This window comes from Typopeltis vanoorti, chromosome 17 (assembly GCF_054136105.1).
Source record: "Typopeltis vanoorti isolate ZY-2024b chromosome 17, IOZ_Tvanoo_1.0, whole genome shotgun sequence".
Taxonomy (NCBI): domain Eukaryota; kingdom Metazoa; phylum Arthropoda; class Arachnida; order Uropygi; family Thelyphonidae; genus Typopeltis; species Typopeltis vanoorti.
The window spans coordinates 102534049-102560008 of NC_143565.1; the positions used below are offsets into that span (position 1 = coordinate 102534049).

The 25960-nt window shown below is 35.8% G+C and overlaps 1 protein-coding gene across 4 annotated transcripts in view; it reads right to left on the reverse strand.

The window, feature by feature from the left end:
• The window catches only part of IP3K2 (Inositol 1,4,5-triphosphate kinase 2), a 242066-nt gene that overhangs the window by 12679 nt on the left and 203427 nt on the right, over positions 1-25960 (reverse strand). For all 4 annotated transcript variants that reach the window (XM_090406781.1, XM_090406780.1, XM_090406782.1 and 1 more), the window contains 2 exons: positions 11006-11155; positions 3212-3313 (listed from right to left, as the gene is read on the reverse strand). In XM_090406781.1, coding sequence (XP_090262907.1) covers positions 3212-3313; positions 11006-11155 — 252 coding nt within the window. The remainder of the gene's footprint in view (positions 1-3211; positions 3314-11005; positions 11156-25960) is intronic.

Consider the following 25960-nt stretch of genomic DNA (forward strand, 5'->3'; position numbering starts at 1 on the left):
AATACAGATCTTTGTTATATTCCCATGCTTTCTCGACTATTTGTCGTAAAGTGAAGATCTGATCCTGAAAGCCTCTATTTGGCCTGAATCCAGCTTGTTCTTCACCAAGCTTTTCTTCCACAATTCTTCTCAACCTTTTCTCAAGTATACTTGCATAGATCATGCCAGGAACACTCAGTAGGGAAATACCTCTGTAATTCTCACATTCAGTTTTATTTCCCTTTTTATATATGGGTACTATGAGAGCTCTACTCCAATCACCTGGAGTCGTCCTTCTGTCCAGACCCTCTGAACTATGCAGTGTAGCCACTGTAAAACTTTTATACCTCCATACTTGAGCATTTCTGGTCTGATATCATCTATTCCAGCTGCCTTTCCACATTTCAGACTTTTGATGGCTTTTTCTACTTCAAGCATGGATATGTATTCCTGATTGCATGCCTGGTCAGTATTTTTTTATCACTGTGCTGTCATCACTGCTAGTTTCATTTAGCAATTTTTCGAAGTAATTACTCCATACTTCAAGGATATATTTTTCTCCAGTTTTCATATAACCTTTTTCATCTCTAATTCCTTTTACAGCATTCCTTCCTCCATTTCTGAGCTTCTTCAACAACCTCCAGAATATCTTGCCACCTTTTTGATATTTATTTTCTATGTTCTTACCAAAGTCTTCCCATGACTTTTGTTTAGCTAGTTTTATACAGCATTTAGCTTTCTTACATTTGTCTTTGTATTCTCTAAGAGCACAAGCCGACTTATTTGCCAGGAACTTTGGATATGCTTTCTTCTTTTCCTTCACTGACTCTTTAACTTCCTGTGTCCACCATGGAGTTCTAATTTTTCTATGCTTGCAGACAACTTCACCACATGCCTCTCTGGCTGAATCAATCGGGGTTTCCTTCAGAGCTTGCCACTGAATTTCCAAGGTTTGATTACTGTTCTCAAACTCTTTCATTTTTTCTTGAATAATGTTTGTACATTTTAGTCTACAGTTCACATCTGAGAGCTGCTCAACTTTTATTTGTTTTAAAACTTTCTTACATGTTCTTCTTTTCAATATGAAATTCAATTTTATCCTGCTCAAGACTAAATGGTAATCACTTCCAATTTCAAATCCTCTGTACACTCTAGTGTCCTGCACCAGAGAGAAAACATCACTATCAACAATAATATAGTCAATGAGACTTTTCTTATTCCTTGCCTCTTCTCTCCATGTGAATTTGTGCACATTTTTATGTTGGAACATGGTGTTAGTAATAACCAGTCCATGTCCTGAGCAGAAATCCAACAAGTATTTGTCATTATTATTTGCTTTGCTCTTTTCTCCAAATTATCCCAAAATATTTTTGTATGTCTGCCAATCATTTCCTACTCTGCTATTTAGATCCCCAACAAGGACCAACTTTTCATTTTTCATTGTGTCAGTTGCTTTTTCTAAAACCTCAAAAAATTCCTCCACTTCTACCATAGGAGAACCTTCTGTGGGACCAGAGACACAAATAAGTCTCATTGTCCAGCCTTGTATTTAGTTTTGAATACTATGAATACTCCTTTTCCAAGATTGTCGTTGCCTGAATATAACATTTTGTATTTATTGCTCAGAAAGATATCACCAGTTTTTGTCTTTTTTTGTTTCAGTCACCCCTATTATGTCGATCTGGTACTTATCTAATTCCTCAGCTAGCTCCATTTCTTTGCCATTCAGGCTTTTTATATTGATAGTACCGATCTTCAATTCTGGTAATATTCAGTTGGGGTGTGTTTTAGGATTTGTTCTAGTAGCCGACTTTTCGCTGTTCACCCTGGTTCCCTGGCGAAAACAATGGGGACCTTGTTTAATCCAGCGACGCCACAGCCGGCATGAAATTCTATCATGTTGTACCATCATTTAATATTGTGGTTTAAGCCAACAAGAATACAATTTGGTCGGCTAAATCCCAAATTGCCAGCCCATCCTTGTTCGTTCAGAATCCAGGTAGATACCTAACAGGTTGTACCACGAGAAGGTGAGGATTGGACATTAGGTCAGAAGCCTGGTCGGTTTTCCACATTTCTTTAGAGGTTATGTGGAGGTCTCCTCTCAGTTATACAGCTTTGACCCTTAAGCACCCCACCCTTGAATGGGTTAGTTTGTCAAATGATTTCTGTTATAGCACTATGTTATTGCACTTTCAGTCATCCAAACCTTCAATTATCTGATCAGTAAGTTGCTCTCCCTAGATATAAAATAAGCTATGTAATTTAGCCAAAAGAAGAAGTGAATATCTAGTTTCTTCCTAAGATGACAACAACATATTCTGTAAAGAATGTAGTAACTGACTTCGACCCTCTGACCCAAGTTCATTCTACATCTTCCAGTGGTGTGCTATTTAAATATACAATATATGAAATGAATAAAGAAATAGAGATGGGTTAGTAGCTTCCTTAGGAGAATTACCTTCCAGAGGTAACACTGACTGTTACCTCTGGAAGGTAATTCTCCAAATGCAATAGATGTGGACATGTTGCTCTGCCTACCAGATTTAACAGTCAGTGTAATTAATGTACTAACCCATCTCTATTTCTTTATTCATTTCATATATTATTGTATATTTAAATAGCACACCACTGGAAGATGTAGAATGAACTTGGGTCAGAGGGTCGAAGTCAGTTACTACATTCTTTACAGAATATGTTGTTGTTGTCATCTTAAGAAGAAACTAGATATTCACTTCTTCTTTTGGCTAAATTACATAGCTTATTTTATATCTAGGGAGAGCAACTTACTGATCAGATAATTGAAGGTTTGGATGACTGAAAGTGCAATAACATAGTGCTATAACAGAAATCATTTGACAAACTAACCCATTCAAGGGTGGGGTGCTTAAGGGTCAAAGCTGTATAACTGAGAGGAGATCTCCACATAATCTTTAAAGGAATGACTCTACTTTCCCCTTAAAACTTGGGTAGGTCCCATTGGAAAAGTGTAACAGACAGATGGCTACTGTGTTTAAATTTTAGAAAAAAAAATTATATTAAGTTCAAGTAATTAAAGTTTCTTTTTTTTTTAATTTTCTTTTTTTGATTTTACATTTTCTCAATATTTGAAATAATGCTATGACACCAAAGAAACTTAAAAATTATTGGCAATTAATTTCTAGAAAGCTTTAGAATGAGAATTCAGGTTATTCTTTGGATATTAATTATCTGAATGAAACTACCAACTTACAGGTGCATGGAGATAACCATCTGTAAATTTTTTCACAGCAGCCAAAACTTGGTCCTTTGTTTTCGTAGTTTTGAAATCTTTACTTGAGACTCCATCAGCTTGCTGCAAGTCAAAATAAACAGTTCTAAATAAACAGTTCATGCATAAATATCTTAAAGTTAGATATCTAACACTAGTGCTTCCTCTATTACTATATATTACACATGTACTGGCATTATTAAATCTAAAATGAACTATATACTCTTGCTGAAAGGGACTAAAGTGAGTTAACCAGAAAGAGATTTCCACATATTCTGGAAAGAACATAGGTTAGCAAATTGACTAGGATTTCTGATCCAATATCCAATCCTCATCTTTATGTGGTACATCCCATTCATATGCAGTACACAAAATAATGAAGATATGATAAGCTGGTAATTTGGTATTTAACTGAAAATTTCAATTTGCCATGACCAACCATTTTACCATATGAATCTTGAGCAGTAAGTCAGAAATAAGGTAATTTAAAAAAAGCAACTGAACAAAGACCAAAGGTAAATGATATGAAAGTTCTCCAAAAAAGTAAGAGAGTCACATTAAGGCAATGAAATGGTAAGAGTCCAAAAGGGGATGTGAATACTATGCATCGGCAGATAAGCACAATGAGTACAGACATAGTAATTGTGGAGCCTTAATAATGATGGCACTAGATCGTAGGAATTGATGAGGCTAAGAATTTGGGGGTGATGGTAGATAGAGTTGATGTTCAGAGGGCATAATGCAAAAGTTGGCAAAATAGCTCAAAGGCTTACTTGGATGTTGAATACTGAGCTGAACATAAGTAAAGAGGAAGGTTATTATCCCTTTTTATAAGGCTATGATTCAGCCACATTTTGACCACTGTGTACAGATTTGGTCACCCCCTTTTTGAATGAATTTCTTGGGAATCAGGTGGTGATGAAAAGGATTCAGAGATGAGTGATCAAGCTGGTGACAGGTTTCTAAATGCTCCCTATGAGGATAAACAGGATAAATTGAAGATGTATGGGTTTACAAAATTTACTTGATGGGCAGAAAACAGGGGACGTGATAGAAACTTGTACATTATTAGATGGATTCTATAAGACTGACATTTTTTTTTCATGTATTGGAAAAAAAATTTTTTTTTCAATACGTGACAAGTAGAAAAAGCACGTGGGGGAACACGTCACCCCCGGAAGTTTTGTGTGGGCGTGCAGACTAGATATTTTGCTTGGAGAGAGTAATAAAATGAATGGAATTGACTGCCTGAGGTAGTTATGAGTGTCCCAATGGCGAATGAATTTAAGGAGAGGTATGACAGGTATTGGGTAAATGATAGCATGCATCTTCTTCTGACTGCATGGAGATACTTGTATAATAATAATATAGTAAGCACATAGCAATCATAGGAACAGTTTGCTTTAGTGAATTTCTACTAGCAATAAATCTGTAGTTCTTTGGTTGGAACTTTTCAATGGTCTCTTCTGAACTTTTGAACTTTTCTGTTATAGTGAGCAAGTTGGTGATAGCAATGGTTTATCACCATTGCTATCACCAAGTTGCTTACTATAATAAGAGCCAACTGTAATAGGTGCCGATGCATTTTCTGAAATATACCTATAAAATATTCACATGCATAATTTACAGGCAAATTAAATGCGGAAAAGAAGACAACAGAATATGCAAAGTTAGTATCATAGGGAGTCACAAGTGAATAAATTTATGAGGAATAAGAGGAATAATAATATAAGAATAAATTTATATGATGAAGGAGGGCAAGATTGTGCCACTTTATAAAGGAGGTGATAGAACTCAAGCATCTACTTACTTATTGTAATAAGTAAGTAGATTACTAAAACATGACTTCCCTTTAGCAAATCCATGCTGTCCATCAAAGATAATACCATGGTTGTCAATTCTGGATCCTAGTTCTCACAAGCTTCTCCAATAACTTAACTACAACACCTGACACACAGATAGTGTAGTTAAGTTGTTGGAGAAGCTTGTGAGAACTAGGATCCATAATTGGGTTGACAACAATGGTATTATCTTTGATGGACAGCATGGATTTGCTAAAGGGAAGTCATGTTTTAATCTACTTACTTATTACAATAAGGTGACTGCTTCCATGGATAGAGGAGAAGGATACACAGTAATACTTAGATTTTGCAAAGGCTTTTGATAGATTACTGCATGATAAGTTGATAGTCAAATTAGAGCAGATGGGGTTGGATATTAGATTGGTGAATTGGATTGGACTGGCTATCTGACAGGTATCAACAAGTTGTGTATGGAGGAGCGATATCCAGGAAAAGGAAAGTTACTAGTTGTGTGCCTCAGGAGTCTGTTTTAGGGCTATTCCTGTTTAACTTGTTAAATATTAATGATATTGGAGATATTCAGTTGTTTGCAGATGAAGCAAAGTTGGAACAAACCATGAAGAGTAGAGAAGATGTTGTGGCCTTACAAGAAGACTTGAATAAATTGAGTGATTGGGCATGGGAATGGGAGTTTAATGTTGCAAAATGTCAGGTTTTAAAATTTGGAAAACAAAAATGGGATGCAGAATTTATGCTTGGTGAGGATATATTGTCGGAGGTGGAGGAAATAGGAGATCTGGGGGTGATAGTAGATAAGGATCTGAAATTTAGGGGACACATAGCCAAAATTGTGAAGACAACACAAAGGCTTCTGGGAATGATGACTTGTAAAAGTATTGAGATTCTTGTTCCATTGTATAAGGCTTTGATTAGGCCACACATGGACTATTGTGCACAGATTTGGTCACCTGGTTTTCAAAAGGATGAAGAGATGTTGGAAAGGGTCCAGAGGCGAACTGACTAAGGTAGTTTCTAACCTCTGGAAGATGCAACTTGCAGTCTGGTGGACAGGAGGAAGATATGATAGAGACCTACAAGTTAGTAAGGGGTTGTTATAGGATCAGTGATGGAGAGGTTCTACAGAAAATAGTGGGAGATCCAGAGGCCATCCCTGGACACTGTATAAAGAGGGTGTGAGGAGGGGAGTGAGAAGCAGGTTTTTTTCATGCAGAGTTGTGAATGATTGGAATGCCTTGCCTGAGAGTGTGGTGTCTGCAGAGAATTTGAGTGCGTTTAAAGCAAGGTATGATGAGCTGTGTGTATAATAAAAGGACCTCATAGATGAGTCTTTGACTCCATGGGGTCTCCATTGGGTAATAATAATAATAAGAGAGAAATTAGCTAAAATGCTGAACTAACTTAGTATTCAAACTATCAAATGTTTTTAAGGAACTCTCACAGTTGAGTTAGAAGTAAAACAGTTGATCAGAGATGGGACCACAGATGCGAGATCTGAGAAAAATTAGGGAAGTGGTAAATAGATGGTATTGATGACAGAAGCATATTATAAATGAGGACATTAGATGCTTCACAATGTTTGCAATCAGGAATCTTTTGATCAGACTATGATAATAAACAGAATGAAAGAGGAAGGTTAGCAAAACAGGTGTTTGATGCTAGGCAAAACATTCCAGAGGAAGACCAAAATTTAGATTAACTGATACAATTACAAGCCTTAGAAGAGAAATACAAGATCTGATGGAATCCTGGCAAATAACATACTATGTTGGAGGAATGTTTATATATTTTGGTATATAAAATTACTGTATATGTTGGTGTATAGGATGACTGCCGTATAAGACGAGGCCTAAATTTTAGGCTATTTTTAGGTTTAGGTTTTAAGTTTATGTCGGTTGTATAAGACACCCCCCCCCCCCAATTTCTTCTTTCTTGTATTAATGCAACGTTAGGTATTGTTATTATATCCGTTATTTTTATATCTATGCATATCCGTTATTTTTTTGCATATCATATATGCAAATTATCCTAATTAAAAGTCATTAGCCCCAATTTTAATTAATTATTAATTTTGAATTTTTTTTTAAATTTTAGGATTATTAAAATTGTTATCATTTAAAATCATGGAACCAGCAACAAAATGAAGAAAGTATGAAATCCGATTTAAAATAAGGTGTAAGGGTAATTGAAATGGCGAAGCAAACCAATAACTGTGCTGCTGCAAGAAAGTTTGACATAACTGAGAAGATGGTAAGAAAATGGAGAAAGAAAGAAGATATTTTAAAAAAATTGCCAAAGAAAAAATGTGCGATGAGAACAGGGATCATCCAATGGCCGCAACTGGAAAATCACATTGCAGAATGGGTATTCGAACAAAGGCAGAATGGTTATTTTGTTACAAGAAATATGATTAGAGCATATGCACTAAAATGGTCAAGATTGAATCCAGATGAAAGTATAGAATTTCAAGCTACTTCAAGATGGTGTAATCGTTTTATGAACAGACAAAATCTGGTAATACGACAAAAAACGAAAATTGCTCAAAAACTACCAGCAGATCTTGACCTTACCAGTTTCCAAAATAAGTTTCCATAAATTTATTATTCAGTTGAGACAAGAACATAAATTTCTATTGTCAAATATTGGAATTATGGATGAAACTCCTATGAGCTTTGATATGATAAGCAATAAAACAGTGTAGTCTAAAGGTAGTAAGAGTGTGCTAGTTCAAAGTACAGGTCATGAAAAAACAAGATTTATGGTTGTGTGGTCATGTTTAACTGATGGAACCAAGTTAAAACCAATGATCATCTTCAAACATAAAACTAAACCTAAGTTCAAATTTCCTTTAGGTGTTTTTGTACATTTTCACGAAAAAGGATGGATGGACGAAAATGGTGTGAAATTATGGATAAATAATGTGTGAAACATGCGACCAGGCGGTATAATGAAGAAACGCAGTTTATTAGTATGGGATATGTTTCGTAGTCATTTAACTGAGAATGTCTGCTTGAACAAACCATTTAAAGATCACATGCGAGAAGAGGGGAATAACTGGATGCGGACTGGTGAAAAATCATTTACAAATGGTGGATCTATGTGCTCTGCATCATTTGATATGTTGTGCAATTTTGTGATCAAAGCATGGAATAAAGTAAAAGTAGAGACTGTAATAAAATCATTTAAAAAGTGTGGTATCTCTAATCTTATGGATGGTACAGAAGACGATCTGTTGTGGGACACTGATGACGATGAAAACGAAATCAATTCACCGGATTCGAACCGGGATCCATATACCGATCATTTAAACAATGAATTTGAAGAACTATTTTCAACAGATGATGAAGAAAATTAACATCAAAATTGAGGTTAATAATTATTATTTGTTTTTTAAGACTTACATCTATTGTAATATTTTAAATAAATTTATGTAACAAAAAATTAATCTGATTTGTTTATAAACACTGCCTATTTTCTTATATAATGATGTAACTACCTAAATGTTCACCCAAGAAATTAAGCTTCCCTTTTTATACTCAGCGTATAAGACAACCCATGATTTCAAGGAGTTTTCTATAGTATTTGAGAGTCGTCTTATACACCGACGTATGCGATAGATAAAGACTGAAACAGTTCCTTGGGTGTGTGTGTGTGTGTGTGTGTGTGTATATATATATATATATATGCATATTAGAAATACCATAATTAGTAAATTTTAATATACATATTCTTAATTTGGCTGAGCATATTTTTAGTAATCATCCAATATTCATGGATTCAAAGTTCTTTTACAGTGAATAGAAAAAAAAAGACCATTATGTGGAAAATTAGAATAAAAGATTCCAACTGAACAAATTTAGCAATACTGTACTTTGTGAAAGAATAAGTCTAGAAAGGATTTATAAAAAAAGAAGAGAGAAAAAGAAAGTAACTTAAACAACATATGACGACGACTACTTGATAAATCATTTGTGTCCACTTCAGTATTTGCTTTAGAAAAACAGAACAATAAACAGAAAGAAGTTATTTCATTTTTAATGTGAGCATCTGTGTTTTTTTTTTTTTTTTTTTTTTTTTTTTTTTTAATGATACCCAACACTAAGTCTTACATATTATTCAACTGCAAACGATTGAATATTATGAAATTATTATGAAATGTTAAACAAGATTAACTGAACTATTTTACATCAAAGACAGTCAAAAAAATACCAGAAGTACACAAAAACATTATTTACATTGTTTAACAAATTTTTCCATGTTTGTCTAAATATTGCATTTGTACTGAAAGGCTTAGGTGCTATTAATTATTCATACTAGCACTTCAAGATATTAATAAAGTCAACAGAAAAAAAATAAACTAATGTATTGAAAGTTGCTAATATTTCATTGGTTTTATACTCAGCATCTTCAGAGCACAAATTATAATGATGACAAGCATAAGACACCCAACTAGATCACTGTGGGTCAGATAACTATAGTTAATTTATAGTTATCTGGCCCATGAGACCAACTAACTATTCTCATGATGATTGTCTCCTAGATCCTTGGCAAATTAATGCAAACATACTTGTTGAGGGAGGACTTCATAGCTGATGCTGATTCCAAAAATTCTCTCTCAGAACTATAGCAACTTCCATGTAATAACAACGTCTTCTTCCATTTTTATGTGAAGGGGTATCCAGAGCATGGTCTGCCAGTCCCAATTTTCCATACAGATGATCAAGGATAACCACAAATAATTTTTGTGTTGTTTAAGGTGAGTCTATTGGTGTGTCCAAAATAGGCTAACTACAGACACAAGGAACTTTATGCACTCAAGGATGTGCAAGAGAATTAAGTTGATTTTCAGGAGAACAGATGAAGGCAGCAAGCTGAGATCAGACCATTAGAGATCAGAGAACTCAATCTTTTCTGATGTACTGTATGGGATGGAGATGCATGTAGTATTTTATCTATTGTGTATGGATTACAGTCATTGGCTAAAAAGGTGTTATGAAGGTCCCTGAGCTCAGTTTCAAGAGCTGTGCCATTGAAACATATAGTCCTGGATCAATGAATAAGTGTTTTGAAAATGCCATACTGTTGAGATGGGGATTATTTATGTAGGTACCTTCCTGTATGTAGAGGTTTTCTGTAAGTGAAAAAGGATAATGAGCCATTTAGAAGTCATCAGTAGTGCATCTAGAAAGAGAAGACAGTTATTTTTCTTTTTGTATTGTGAAATTTATTTTAGGATGTTGGCTTAACATTAAAATGCACTAGAAATTTATCCATATCTGGACTATGAGGCCAAATTTAAACACATTTTAACGTGATTAAACGCTGTTTAGTGCTTGATTTTCAAAATGTTCTATGTAAAAGTGAACTAGTGAAGGTTGAAAGAGGAGGAACCCATAGCAGTCCCATCCTGCTGTTTGTATATTTTTCCTTTCCATATGAAATAACTAGAATAAATGGTGAATTTGAATAATTCAATTATGCTAGAGGACAAATGTAGCTTAACGAGTTCAAACATCTCCAATGATTTTAGTTAAGTGCCTTGTGCTTGTCACAGTTATAATTTGTGCTCTGAAGAAGCTGTAGAAATCCAGTGAAAATATTAGTAAGTTTGAATAAATTAATTTAATTTTTCTTTGGTTGGTGTTGTCAATACCGTGAAGTGTTAGTATGACATTAACATGTTACAGTTATAATTATTTTGTATTTTGATACAAGGATGATTTTTCTAGAAAGAAATTTAAAACAACCATATTTTAAAAAAAAGTGAATAGATATAGTTGTCAATGTTTTCAATAGCCACAAATACACCACCAAACAAAATACAACAGCGATGTTCATTGTGCCATTAACAGTCGATATTACAACTAACATGAGTTTATACAATTGGTTGTTTTTGGAGGACAAGAAATGTTTGGCAGTAAATCTATAAATATTCATTTCTTTAAAAAAAAAAAACCTTAATTCCTTCGATTCTGAATCCTAGAGTGGATGTAGAACTTATTGTTTCTCTCCATAACATATATCTTGGCTTAGTAACTGCCTGTAACTGATGTTCTTCTGTCGTTGGTTCAGAAGAGTCAACTTTAATCATTTTTTCATACATGTCCTGCAATAAACAAAAAAATTCAATTAGTTTTAGCATTATATTTGCTGTGTATATTATTATAAGTCAATATAAAATTTTTTTGTTACATGCTTAATAGTTTTCAAAGTCCAGTTAGATGTTTTCTGGTTATGAAGTATTATGCTATCTGTCATTACATATACCAAATTACTGCCAAAATATTGCTCACTTCTTTCTATGGCAACTTGCAGATACACTTGCTGAGAGATTATATTCTTGTTTAATCATTAATTGAGGTGTAAGCATGCAAAGTATTCATTATGGGACACTAAAGCAAATGTGTTGAAGTCATCAACCTCTACATACAAGTAGCCAACTTGTGGAGGTACTTCACATGTAAATTTGTTTGTTCATACTTAGAGAGAAAAAGGATTAAACAAGAATATAACTTCTTGGCATCACTACAAGTATAATTTACTTTCTAACCAATTAAAAAAACTTTCTGCACCTATTTATACACCATTTCATCAGTGTATATCAAAATGGTGTGAATGATGCTGTGCAACATGTGGAAGGTAGGCAAGGATTAGGAGAATTAAAAGTGAAAGAATCACAGGTGTATGAAGTGTTGCTTGGGTTAGATGTTAATAAGGCCATGGGAATGGATGATATATCACCATGTATTTTTAAAGAATATGCAAAAGAGTTACCATGACCTGATTATTTAACAAAAGTCTTGCAGTTGGGGAGGGTTCCTAATGAGTGGAAAGAAGGCAAAATAATATCTCTCTGCAAGCATGGTTCAAGAACAGAAGTTTCCAATTATAGACCGATCTGTATATCTGCAGTTGTGATCAAAGTTTTTGGAAAAATTGGTTAGAAATAGAATACAGGATTGTGTTGATGGACATAAGATTCTCTATAATGGTCAGTATGGGTTTGAAGGGCAGCGCTTGTTTAACCAATCTGCTTACATTTTATAAGGTGACAAATGTGTTAGATAAGGGAAATTCATATCATTTCTTGGACTTTGCAAAGGCATTTGATAGATTACCAGATAATAGATTGGTTAGATGAGTTGAAGTTTGGTTTTCTGAAAGATACCAGCGAGTTGTGTATGATGGAGCAATGTCTCAGAAAAGGAAGATAACAGTGGTGTGCCTCAGGATTCTGTTCTTGGGTCCCTACTGTTTAACTTATTTGTTAACGATAGTTCATGTGGATTAACTGCTGGGGATCTTCAAATGTTTGATGATGATGCAAAGTTAGGTAGAATTATCAGGAGTAGTGCTGATGTTAATTCTCTACAGGAAGATTCGAATAGACTTTTAGCTTGAAAAAATGAGTGGGGTTGCAGTTTTAATATTAATAAATGCAAGGCATTAAACTTTGGGATACAGAGAAATAAGGCCACATACTGTATTAGTGGAGTTGTACTTCAGGAAGTGGATGAGATTCAGGATCTTAGAGTGATGATAAAGACAGAGAACTAAAGTTCCAATGGCACATCACAAGTGTTGCAAAGAATGAACATTGTATTGTGGTATAATAAAAAGCACATTGACATGTAGGGATAAGGAGTGGCGGCAGTGTCTCTATATAAGGCATTGGTCAGACCATATATGGACTATTGTGCTCAAATTTGGTCACTCAGTTTTCGTTGTGATGTGGAAACACTTGATAGAGTTCAAAGTGATATCAGGATTCTGGAGTGTTGGTTATGAAGAGTGTTTGAGGAAAGTGGATTTACAGAGCTTGGTGGATAGAAGCAAAAGAGGAAATATGATAGAATCCTTCAAGTTAGTTAAGGGATTCTATCAAATTAATGCAGAAGGAATTATTAAAGAAGTGGATGTTAAGATGGGAAGAACGAGAGGTCATCCCTGCAAGTTGTATAAAGATATGGTGAGGAAGGGGTCTGAGGAGTAGATGCTGAGTAGAATGCATTGTGAATGCAGGGAGTGCAAATAACTTCCAACTTCATTATGATAAACAAGTTGCTGGTTGAGTGTGCCTTCCATGATGAGTCTAGTGACTTCATGAAGGTTACCAAAATAATAATTGTACTACTACTAATAATAATAATATTTTAAAACTAAAATAAATAAAATCAATTAAGTCAAAGCACAGTCCCAAATGTTAATGACATCACTTTCATTTGGCAGCAATTCTTGAACCTGCAGTATTTTCTATATAGAAAAAAAAAAATCCTCATGAGAATGGAATCAATAAATTAGGCTTCCTATATAATGGAAAAGTAACTTAAATCAGCATAGCATACAGAAAAATGTATTCTAAAAATCTCATGAAGCATAACATATACACATCCATTTTATTGAAGATTTTCTTTTACAAGAATGCACAAGTGTTCATTAAGATAATAAATAAATGTCGAACTCTTATCCACAAAAGGTTAAGTCTATAATACATTAGGTTGATAGGTTAAGGGAGGGAAGGGGTTACTATCGTTTTTTTTTAAATATTTTTTTATTTATTTTATATATGGGTAAATGTGGCGGTCGAGTTAAGCTAGTCTAGAAAACGTGTTTTTAAAGTTAAATATAGTGTGGCTTTTTGTCACAAATTGTGCTAAAATTGTGCATCGGTTAGAAACAAGTGTCCTTCAGTGGTATTATTGTTTAGAACTGTGTTGTATATATTGTGTTTTCACTGCCGTTTGTTTCACTATATCAACGTGTAAAGATGGCGTCCAACAAGAAACGTACGTCAGCGGCGCGCAGGACTTCTACTATTACACGAAAGGCTGGCTCAGCGTTAGATTTTTCACAATGGATGCGTTCCGGAAACTGCTACATGTATGCACCGAAAAATGTGAAGGATCTGTGGTCGGTCTGGCAAAATGAAAAGAAAGAAAATGTCGACGTATGTGAGAAGTGTCGGGATAGGCTGGAGCGTTTAGGAATGGAAGCTGACATCGGGACCGTAGCGGAAGAACTTCGGCGGGAGTTTATGAAAATGAAAAATGACCTTCATCTTCTTCATGAGGAAGTGGAAGTGATCGGTAAGGAGATACTGGAAGTTAAAGCTGAGTTTAATGTGTTAAACAGAGAAATTAGGACTATAGAGATTACTTTAGCTGAAGTAACTAGAACAGGATTACATATGGGTGAGTCTTTGGTGAATGATTCAGTAATAAATAGTATGGGAGTGATTGGGAGTCAACATAATAAAACCACAAGTGGCGAAGAAGAAATGAGATGTAGTGAGAGTGGGGGGGGGTAAGTAATAGAGAGTTGAGTAATGAAGCTGGGAGAGTCATGCTGAATAGTGTAGAGAATGAGTCCATGAGTGTGAACTTGAATGAAGTTAATAGTGGTAAAATATATGGTGATTCTATGATTAAGGGTATGGAGAGTGGTATGCATGAGGAGTGCTTGGCTGATGGTACAATAGAAAGAGTGGCTTTAGCAATAAAGAGAGGGCATGAAACAGACAAGATGATAGTTATGGTGGGTACGAATGACCTGAGAAGTAGTATAAATCGGGTAGGAAAAGATTTAAGAACATTATTAGATATTGTGAAGAGGAAAAGTGTCAATGGGAGAATAGTGTGTGTGCTGCCTCGTTTTGACAATTACGAGTTAAGTAGACGAGCAATGATAATGAATGATATGATTGCAAGAATGTGCAGAAAAAGAGGTCTGGAGTTTGTTGATGTTTGGAGTGTGTTTGAAGGAAAAAGGCAGTTGTATGCTAGAGATGGACTGCATCTTAACATGGAAGGACATAAGAGATTGAAGAAGTTATTGTTTTCTGAACAGGTTGAAGTTATTGGGCAGGGAAACTAATATTGAAAAGGTTGAGTGTAAGAGAGAGAAACTTTAGCACTGATTGTGTATTTATTGATCCTTATAGGCAGAATAAATTGCAGAAGAGAGGGGAAAAAAATCGGCATAGGACTACGGTAGTTAGTGACTTATATATCAGTTCTAAAGCCGGTACAAGATCTAGAGGGAATCTGCAATTTTTGTATACCAATGCTAGAAGCATTAGAAATAAGAGAGAAGAATTTTTGGCATTAGTCAGTGAAATCTCACCAAAAGTTATAGGCATTAGTGAAACTTGGCTGTCAGCAGAAGATGTGGTCACTGGAATTGAATGTGATGGGTACAGTATTTTCAGGGAGGATAGAGAAGATAGAACAGGAGGAGGAGTACTGTTGATGATAGCTGATGTGTTGCAGCCAAAGAAAGTAGTATATCATGATGATAGACATGTGAATGAGAGTTCATTTGAGGCAGTCTGGTGCGAAATAGTGACCAACGCAACCAAATATACAGTTGGATGCTGCTATAGGCCAGGGAGTACAGGGGGAGATATTGAATTCATGCATCAGCAACTTAGTGCAATGAGTGAAGGCTTAGTGATTATTATGGGGGATTTTAATTATGGTGATATCAATTGGAAGGAGGAAATATCACGTAGCAAAAAGGAAATGGAGTTCATACATCTGCTACGAGATAATTACTTGAAACAGCACGTAACTGAAGGACACGTGGTGTGAGAGTGTTGGACCTGGTTATTGGTTCAGAGGTTATATGCATAAGTAAGGTGACCTCATTACCTCCAGTTGGTGAAAGCGATCATGTGGTATTGACTTGGGAGGTTGCAAAATCTGTGGATTTTTCTATTAAGAAGGGGTATGTACGAAACTACAGGTTAGGCAATTATAACAAGCTTCGGAGTGAGCTTGCAGCCATCCCATGGCAGAACATATTGCAAGGGAAAGATGTTAGCAGTGCTTGGGATAAAATCAGTGGGTATCTGAGGAAAGCAATATCAGATTGTGTCCCCATGGTCAGGAGGTCAAACAAGGCAGGCATTAGATGGATGAGCAGTAGTATCAAGCTTGAACTACAAAAAAAGAAAATGTTATGGAGAATTTACAAGGAGAAGGGCGATCAGGACACCCATGAGCAATACAAGGCTCAAGCTAGGAAGGTTACCAGCATAGTAAGAAAAGCTAAATCAGATTATGAGAAGACCTTAGCCAAAGAGATCAAGGGTAATCCCAAAGAGTTCTTCCGCTATGTGGCAAGTAAGAGGAAGAATGACTTCGGAAGGATAACCTTAGTGGGTGCTGATGGTATTGAGGTGACAAAATCAGATGTAATAGTCGAGTTACTGAGTGATCACTTCTCAAAAGTCTATCACCCAAGTGAGGATATCTCTATACCTATAGCAATACCTAATGTGAGAATTGAAGCTAAAGAATCAGAGGTATTAAATATATTGCGAAACTTAAATGCAAACACTGCGGTAGGCTTAGATGGAATATCAGCTCGGGTGTTGCGTGAATGTGCAAATGAATTGTCAACCCCTCTTACCTGGATATTTAATTTAAGTTTGAACTCTGGTATGGTCCCTAGGGAGTGGAAGTTAGGCAAAGTGGTTCCTTTGCATAAGGGTGGCTCTAAAACTGCAGTATTGAATTACAGACCAATCACCATCTCAGGAGTAGTGGTAAAAGTATTGGAAAAGTTGGTTAAAGACAAAATTCAAGAATGGGTGGATCAGGATATGATACTCTATAGAGGCCAACATGGTTTTGTTAAAGGAAGATCCTGCCTTAGCAATCTATTAACTATCCATAATAGAATAACATCAGAGTTGGACAAAGGAACTGGCTACACAGTGGTACTTCTGGATTTTGCTAAGGCTTTTGACAGGATACCCCATAGAACACTGTTACGCAAATTGGAGCAGATGGGAATGGATATTAAATTGGTGATATGGATAGGAGAATGGCTCAGGGAGAGATACCATAAGGTGGTGTATGGAGGAGCCGAGTCCAGAATGAGGCAGGTGACCAGTGGTGTGCCTCAGGGCTCTGTGCTTGGGCCAATGTTGTTTAATTTGTATATAAATGATATAGGAAACGGCTTAAAGGGAGATATTCAGTTGTTTGCTGATGATGCAAAGTTGTGTAGTGTAATAAAAAATCAAGCTGATGTTGAAAGTTTGCAGGAGGATTTAAATAAGCTGGTAAAATGGGCAAAAGAAAATGGATGTCAGTTCAATGTGGAAAAGTGTAAAGTCTTGCATTTTGGGATTAAAAGATTACCAGCTGTGTACTACATCGATGGAAAGGTACTCCAAGAGATTGATGAGGCTAGGGACTTAGGGGTATTGGTAGATAAGGAGATGAAGTTCAGAGGACACATTGCTAAGGTGTCCAAGATTGCACATAGGATTACTTGGTTGTTGAGGAACACACTGACATCCAGAGATAAAGAGGTTATTATTCCCCTTTATAAAGCATTGATACTTCCACATTTGGATTACTGTGCTCAGGTCTGGTCACCTGGATTCCTTGGAGATGAGGAGGCTGTGGAGAGGGTTCAGAGAAGAGTGACCAAGTTGGTGAGTGATATAAAAAATGCTCCCTACATTGATAGATTGAGAGCTTGTGGATTGCAGAGATTGGCTGATAGGCGAAGAAGAGGGGATATGATAGAAACATTCAAATTACTAAAAGGTTTTTATAGGATTGATGCAGGGGAAATGTTTCAGCTGTGTGATAGTGATGGAAGAACAAGAGGTCATCTCTGGAAATTAAAGAAGAGTGTGGTTAACAAAGGTGTCAGAACAAGGTTTTTTGCCTGGAGGGTGGTGAATGAGTGGAATTCATTGCCTGACTTTGTTGTGAGCTCTTCATCTGTAAATGAATTCAAGAAGAGATATGACAGATATTGTTTTGCTAGTTTGGGTCTCCCGCGATGAGTCTACTGACTCCATGGAGATACCCGTAATAATAATAATAATAATAATAATAATATATAAGCTGTGACCCACCCCTCTAGAGACCAAACATAGAACTTTTTCCAGGAAACTTTAGGCCTCCGATAAGCAAGGTGATAGTCCCACACTGGGTGATGAGATTCTTCTCCCATCTTAAGGCATTGACAATAATCATGCCCGTAGGAGATTCAAAGCCATGATCTAATAGTTAGAGAATGGAGATACTATTCACTTAGCCAAGCAGACCTATCAGTTCTATCCATTAAAAACAAAGGTATCATTATATGATTTTCAATCATATAATGATACCTTTGATACCAATTAAACAAGAATTGAAAATCATTATATGATTTTCAATTCTTGTTTAAAGTAAGAATCTACAATTGGGACTGGTTGAAATCATAGCTGAAGCAACTAATTCTATTAAGTCTATATATGTAAATAGCCATGTGTTGCTTGGTATGATAATGCAGAGTGGAAGAGAACAGCAGTGATAATAAATTAGATGACAATTTCCAAGGTCATATTATATTGGTGAAATTATGCTAGAAGAAACTGATCCGGCTAGGGATCTTGGAGTTTTTGTAGATAAGAAGTTGAAGTTCAAGGGCCATATAGCAAAGATTGCAAATACAACTGAGAGGTTAATTGAAATGCTGAAACTAATCTTGGCATTTAAAGATAAGGAAGTATTTTGCCTCTTTATAAGGGCTTGATAAGACTTCACTTGGACTATTGTGTAAGAATCTAGTCTCCTGGTTTCCATGGTGATTCTGATAGAGTGAAGAGAGTACAAAGGAGAGTGTCAAAACCATATTGGGTTTGTGGAATACAGGTTATGAAAGACTGAGAATAAGAGGAATGATATGATTGAGACCTACAAACTTCTGAAAGGATCATACATGATATCAGTAGAATTTTTTGTTTTATGGAGGATGGGGAAAGGACAAGAGGGCATCCTTGGAAGTTGAGAATGAATGTTGTCAAGAAGGGGTAAGAACTCGATTTTTCTCTCATAGAGTGGTGTGTGATTGGAATGGACTGCCACTGGATACTACATCCAGTGGCAGTCCATTCAAGTGCAAGAAGTGTGAATGAGTTCAAGAACAGGTATGACAGCTGGTGTGGGTAATATATGGCCTCCCTCCTGACTCCCTGTAGGTCTCTCTTAATAATAATTTATACTAGTTCAGTATAAACAGAGCACAACAGAGACTTATGTGAGAATTGCAGTAGAGATTTGGGGTTGATAATAGATGAAGTTGATGTTCAGAGGGCATATTGAAAAGTTGGCAAAATAGCTCAAAGGATTATTTAGATGTTGAACACACTGAGAAGTAAAGATAGGAGGTTGTTATCCCTCTTTGTATGGCAGCTATGATTCAGCTGCATCTTGACTACCGTGCACAGATTTGGTCGTCTGGGTTTCTTGGGATCAGGTGGTGGAGTGGATTCAGAGATGAATGACCAAGCTAGTTACAGGACTGTGGATGCTCTTTATGAGGATAAATTGAGAGTATGTGGGTTGCAGAGTTTAGCTTAGAAGTATAAAAGAAGAGACATGACAGCAAAGATAGAGAGGTTATTATCCCTCTTTAATATGGCTATGATTCAGTTGCATCTTGATTACTGTGCACAGATTTGGTGACCTGGGTTTCTTGGAATCAGGAAGTGGTGGAGTGGATTCAGAGATGAATGACCAAGCTGGTTATGGGTCTGTGGAATGATCTCTATGAGGAGAGACTGAAAGTATGTGGGCTACAGAGTTTAACTTAAAGGTAGAAAAGAGAAGAAGTCACACCTGGAAGGCATGTAAAGAGATTCTATAAGATTGACACAAAAGAAATTTTTCAATACATTATATGAGTAGGGCAAGAACTAGAAGTCACACCTGGAAGGCATGTAAGAGGGTGTTAGTAAGGTTATACAGACTAGATTTTTAGCTTGGAGAGTGGTGTATGAGTGGAAGAAATTGCCAGAGTAGTTGTGAGTGCCCAATGCTGAACGAGTTTAAGGAGAAGGAGAATAGATATTGTGAATAATGGTTAGCATGGGATCTCCTGTGATGAGTCATCTTATCCCATGGAGATAGCTGTATAATAATGATAATAACAAACATTCCTAATGGACTCCCATTTTGTTGTGTTTTTTATAATGTGTTGCTCTAATCATGTCGGCTTAATAGTACCGAAAGCATAGTATGAATTATGTTGAATGATTAATAATAATAATCATCATCATCATCAAATTCCTACCATGTACCCACAAGAGGTGTACAGGATATAATAGTACTACATGAAAAAAATTACATCATTACCTTCCTATCTACAATTTTCCTCCAAATCAGTCTGTTACTTGTCAAGACTCCAACATTATCAGATCTTATATTTCTATCGTCTAAGGCACTTTGTACCGTTACAATCCACCTATATCTCGGTCTTCCTCTGGGTCGTTTTGCTGCCAACCTGGCAGAGAACACTTGCTTTGCTAATCTTTCCTTGCCCATTCTGTTTAAGTGACCATACCACCTGAGATTAGCTCTGCTAACACATTCCTGGATGCTGACAATGTCAAGTTCTTTCCTAATATCCTCGTTTTTAATATGATATTGCCATTGATGCCATTTGTTTACACCCCTAATCTTTCTCAGGACTCTCATATCTGCGGTCTCTAGTCTTTGGTCAAGTGTTTTACTTCTGACCCAGCTCTCAGAACCATAAGTTAAAACTGGTTTGAACACTGTCTTGTATACAGCTAATTTAGTGTTCCGACTAATTTCTCTCTTATTCCATATGAATTTATTCAATTGACTTCCCACCATACAGCTTTGCTGATTCTGTTGTCTATTTCTATATTTAATTTACCATCTTCAGTAAAAATTGTGCCTAAGTAGCTGAAATGTTTTACTTGTTCCACAGGTTCTCCATTCACAACACAGTTGACATTTTCAATGATTCTGCCTATTTTCATTGTCTTTGTCTTTTTATTGCTGACCTTCATACCATATCTATTACAACAACTATTCAATTTAGTCAGAGAAAATCTTGCAGACTTGTAGCGGATTTATTTAGAAGTATAACATCATCCGCATAAAGCAAAGAGCTGACATTAACATCTCCAATTTTGATATCATGTTTAATACCACTTTCCTTCATAACGTGATCCATATAGAAAATGAATAACAGAGGGGATAATGTACATCCTTGTCTCACACCAGATTTAACATTAAACCATCTTCCTGTACTTCCTTCAATTCTAACTGCTGATTTACAACTGAAATAAAGACTAAGTATTGCTTGATACAATGCCCCATTGACACCATATAACTGCAGCGTATTGAATAGCTTCTCTCTTGGCACCTTGTCATATGCCTTTTCCAAATCGACAAAACTTAAATACAGATCTTTGTTATATTCCCATGCTTTCTCGACTATTTGTCGTAAAATGAAGATCTGATCCTGACAGCCTCTATTTGGCCTGAATCCAGCTTGTTCTTCACCAAGCTTTTCTTCCACAATTCTTCTCAACCGTTTCTCAAGTATACTTGCATAGATCTTGCCAGGAACACTCAGTAGGGAAATACCTCTGTAATTCTCACATTCAGTTTTATTTCCCTTTTTATATATGGGTACTATGAGAGCTCTACTCCAATCATCGGGAATTCGTCCCTCTGTCCAGGCTTTCTGAACTATGCAGTGCAGCTACTGTAAGACTCTTATACCACCATACTTCAGCATTTCTGGTTGAATATCATCTATTCCTGATGTCTTTTCACATTTCAAGCCTTTGATGGCTTTTTCTACTTCCAGTATGGATATGTATTCCTGACTGCATGCCTGGTCAGTGTTTTTTGAAACTGTGCTGTCATCACTGCTTGTTTCATTTACCAGTTTTTCAAAGTAATTACTCCATACTTCAAGGATATCTTTTTCTCCCGTTTTCATGTCACCTTTATCATCTCTAACTCCTTTTACAGTACTCTTTCCTCCATTCCTAAGCTTCTTCAACAACCTCCAGAATATTTTGCCACCTTCTTGGTATTTATTTTCTATATTCTTGCCAAAGTCCTCCCATGACTTTTGTTTAGCTAGTTTTACACAGTGTTTAGCATTCTTGCATTTGTCTCTATATTCTCTAAGAGCACAAGCTGACTTATTTGCCAGGAACTTTTGATATGCTTTCTTCTTTTCCTTCACTGCCTCTTTAACTTCTTGTGTGCCTCTTTAACTTCCTGTGTCCACCAGGGAGTTCTGATTTTTTTATCCTTGCAGACAACCTCACCACATGCCTCTCTGGCAGAATCAATCAATGTTTTCTTCAGAGTTTGCCACTGAATCTCCAAGGTTTGATTCCTGTTCTCAAACTCTTTCATTTTTTCTTCAATAATCTTTGTGTATTTTAGTCTACAGTTCACATCTGAGAGCTGCTCAACTTTTATTCGCTTTAAAACTTTCTTACATGTTATTCTTTTCAATATGAAATTCAATTTTACCCTGCTCAAGACTAAATAGTGATCACTTGCAATTTCAAATCCTCTGTACACTCTGGTATCCTGCACCAGGGGAAAAACATCACTATCAACAATAACATAGTCAATGAGACTTTTCTTATTCCTAGCCTCTTCTCTCCATGTGAATTTGTGCACATTTTTATGTTGGAACATGGTGTTAGTAATAACCATGTCCATGTCCTGAGCAGAAATCCAACAGATATTTGCCATTATTATTAGCTTTGCTCTTTTCTCCAAATTTTCCCAAAATATTTTTGTATGTCTCACAATCATTTCCTACTCTGCTATTTAGATCCCCAACAAGGACCAACTTTTCCTTTTTCATTGTGTCAGTTGCTTTTTCTAAACCTCAAAAAATTCCTCCTCTTCTACCTTAGTAGAACCTTCTGTGGGACCATAGGCACAAATAAGTCTCATTGTCCAGTTCCCCATTCTCATATTTGCCCACATTACTCTACTTGAGACTGACTGCTATTCAAGAAGATTAGCCTCGTATTTTGTGTTGAATACTATGGCTACTCCTTCTTTTCCTTGATTGTCATTGCCTGAATATAACATTTTGTATTTATTGCTCAAAAAGATCTCACCAGTTTTGGTCTTTTTTGTTTCAGTCACCCCTATTATGTCAATCTGGTACTTATCTAATTCCTCAGCTAGCTCCATTTCTTTGCCATTCAGGCTTCTTGCATTGATAGTACCGATCTTTAACTCTGGTGATGTTGAGTTGGGGTTTGCTTTCAGATTTGTTCCAGTAGCTGACTTTTCGCTGTTCGCCCTGGTTCCCTGGCGAAAACAACGGGGGCCTTGTTTAACCGGGCGACGCCCCAGCCGGCATGAAATTTTGTCATGTTGTACCATCATTTTTTATTTTGGTTTAACCAATAAGAATACAATTTGGTCGGCTAAATCCCAAATTGCCAGCCCATCCTCGTTCGTTCAGTATCCAAGTAGATACCCAACAGGGTGCACCACGAGAAGGTGAGGATTGGACATTAGGTCAGAAGCCCTGGTCGGTTCTCCGCATTCCTTTAAAGGCTATGTGGAGGTCTCCTCTCAGTTATACAGCTTTGACCCTTAAGCACCCCAATAATAATAATCTACATGTGTTATTCATTCAAAGAGGTTTCAAACTTGTTGAACATCAGTTTTCTAGTATCTTGTACATCTTCAAGGAGTGTACCAGATATCATGAGAGTGCAGTGCAATTTATATTTCATGGCTAGTTTCTTATCAATATGTTTTCTTTCAAATTAATTATTTGTCAAGCCTCCAATATGATCAACTCTTATCTTTTTAGCTTCTAAAGAACTCCCAACTACATCAACCTACCTATATTCTTGTCTTTATCTGGAACTTCAGTCCTATAATTTTTGCTTAAAACTCTAATCTTTCATTCTATTTATTTAAGAAGCAGTACTACTTAAGATTAGCTCCACTTACATGTTCTTGAATATCAATAATATCATATTTTGATTCTGATATCTTCATTTTTTATGTAGTTCTGTTATTGATGCAAGTTGTTAATTTTCACCAGAACTTTCATATCTGTAGTCTTCAAATCCAAAGCTCAAATCCACATGTTATAATAGCTTGACAACTATCTGTATAGCATGATTTTTATGACTGATGTTTTTCTCATTTATTATGATTATATGACACCTCCATAGAGACTCAGGACTTATTACGGGAGGCCAACATTATACAGTATTTCTGTCTGTTAATTGCACGTACATGTGTGTGTTCTTCAGATCGTTTGCTTATGTTTCTATATGAAGAAACACCATACTACCTCCATATGAGACATGCTAACTAACCTTTAATTGAAAAGCTCCTAAAAAATTCCCTTGTTACATTCTCACTTATTCTATGATCTCTTCTCTTATGTAATTTTCTAACATTTTTTACTAAATACTTTGCCTAAATAGCTAAAACCTGCTCTATAGGTTCTGAGAATACATTTCGTGTTTTCTGTTTTGCTACCTATTTTCATTTTAGTCTTTTTTGTTGCTGATTTTCATATGAAATTTGTTACAACAATTATTTAATCTGGCTAAAGACTCTTGACACTTGTAGTGGATTCAGGTAAAAGGATCACCTGTAGAGAATTAACAAACCAAGCATAAGGGCAACAATTTGAATATCAAGTTTAATATAATTTTTCTTAATAATGTGGTTTGTGAAGATGAAAATTAACAGATGGAATAGACCTAATTTTAATATCAAATTTTCTGCAAGTGTATTCTTTAGTCCTAATAGCAGATTTGCACATTATGCATAAGATGCATCACTCTGAAGATTCCAATTTACACCATAAAGATTTAGTATTTTGAAAATTTTCTCCTTGGCACTTTATGAAGTACTTTTTTCAAGATAAAGTTTGAATACAAATTATTATTATCTGATACACTTGGTCGTCGACTTACGACCAATTTCCGTTCTGGCTGACAGGTCGTAAGTCGATCGGTCGTAAGTCGGCCATATATTTATTAACAGTATTCTTTAACCTTTCTAATTTTTTTATCATCTTTATAATTTATTTTTATAATCTTTTAAATTTATAATTATGTATATTGTACATAATGTGAAAAATAATACTGTACATACTGTACTGTAAACACAAAAACACAATCTAAAATTAATGTAAAAATTAATACAAATGAAATTTACAAAATCAATTTTTAATCTTTGCTTGTGCTGGGTTGTGGATCATCAGGGTCATGTTCTTGGGTTGAGGTAGGAGATGTTCTCTTGATGAGGAACATGCTGAGCTTTGTTTGAACAGTTTGTTTCTTTTTTTCTTCATATATCTCACGATAACAATGCACAGCATCTTGAATGATACGTTCAACCTTTGTGAATCGTTCGACATTAGGGTCCAATGCTTCGAAACTGGTGAGAGCTTTATTCAGTTGCGAAAAAGAATCTGATAAACTCTTTGCAGTGAATTTCTTTTCTGGCTCCTCTTCTTCTTTCTCTTCTTCCTCTCTCACTTTTTCTTCTGACACTCTCTGTGCTTCCAATTCAATCAACTCTTCATCCGAAATTTCTTTTATTTCACAATCTAGCAACTCCTCTACATCTTCTATTTCACATTCTAATTTAAGATTTTTTGCAAGTTTAACTATTTTTACTGTAATCACTTCCAGTTCCTCTCCTTTTTCAAATCCTCCAAATGTATTCGCATAACATTTTAGACATTTTTTCCAAATTCCCGACATACAATTCTTTGTTACACATTCCCATGCGGTCAAAATATTCTTGATACACTGAACAATGTTGTACTGCTTCCAAAAATCTCGCAAAGATATATCAGCATCAGAATCTATGGCTTCGGTGGCTTGTGCGAATGTCATTCTGAGGTAGTGAGCCTTGAATGCTGAAATCCTGATCCATGGGTTGAATGAGAGCGGTTGTGTTAGGTGGCATAAAAACCACTCTAACATCATGTTGAAGGTTGCCTTGTCCATAATCAATAAAATCTTGAAAGGGATACCTCTCTCTGCACAATATTCACGAGCCTGGGGAATAAAGCAGTTCATGAACCAGTCTTTGAACAGTGCTTGAGTCATCCAAGC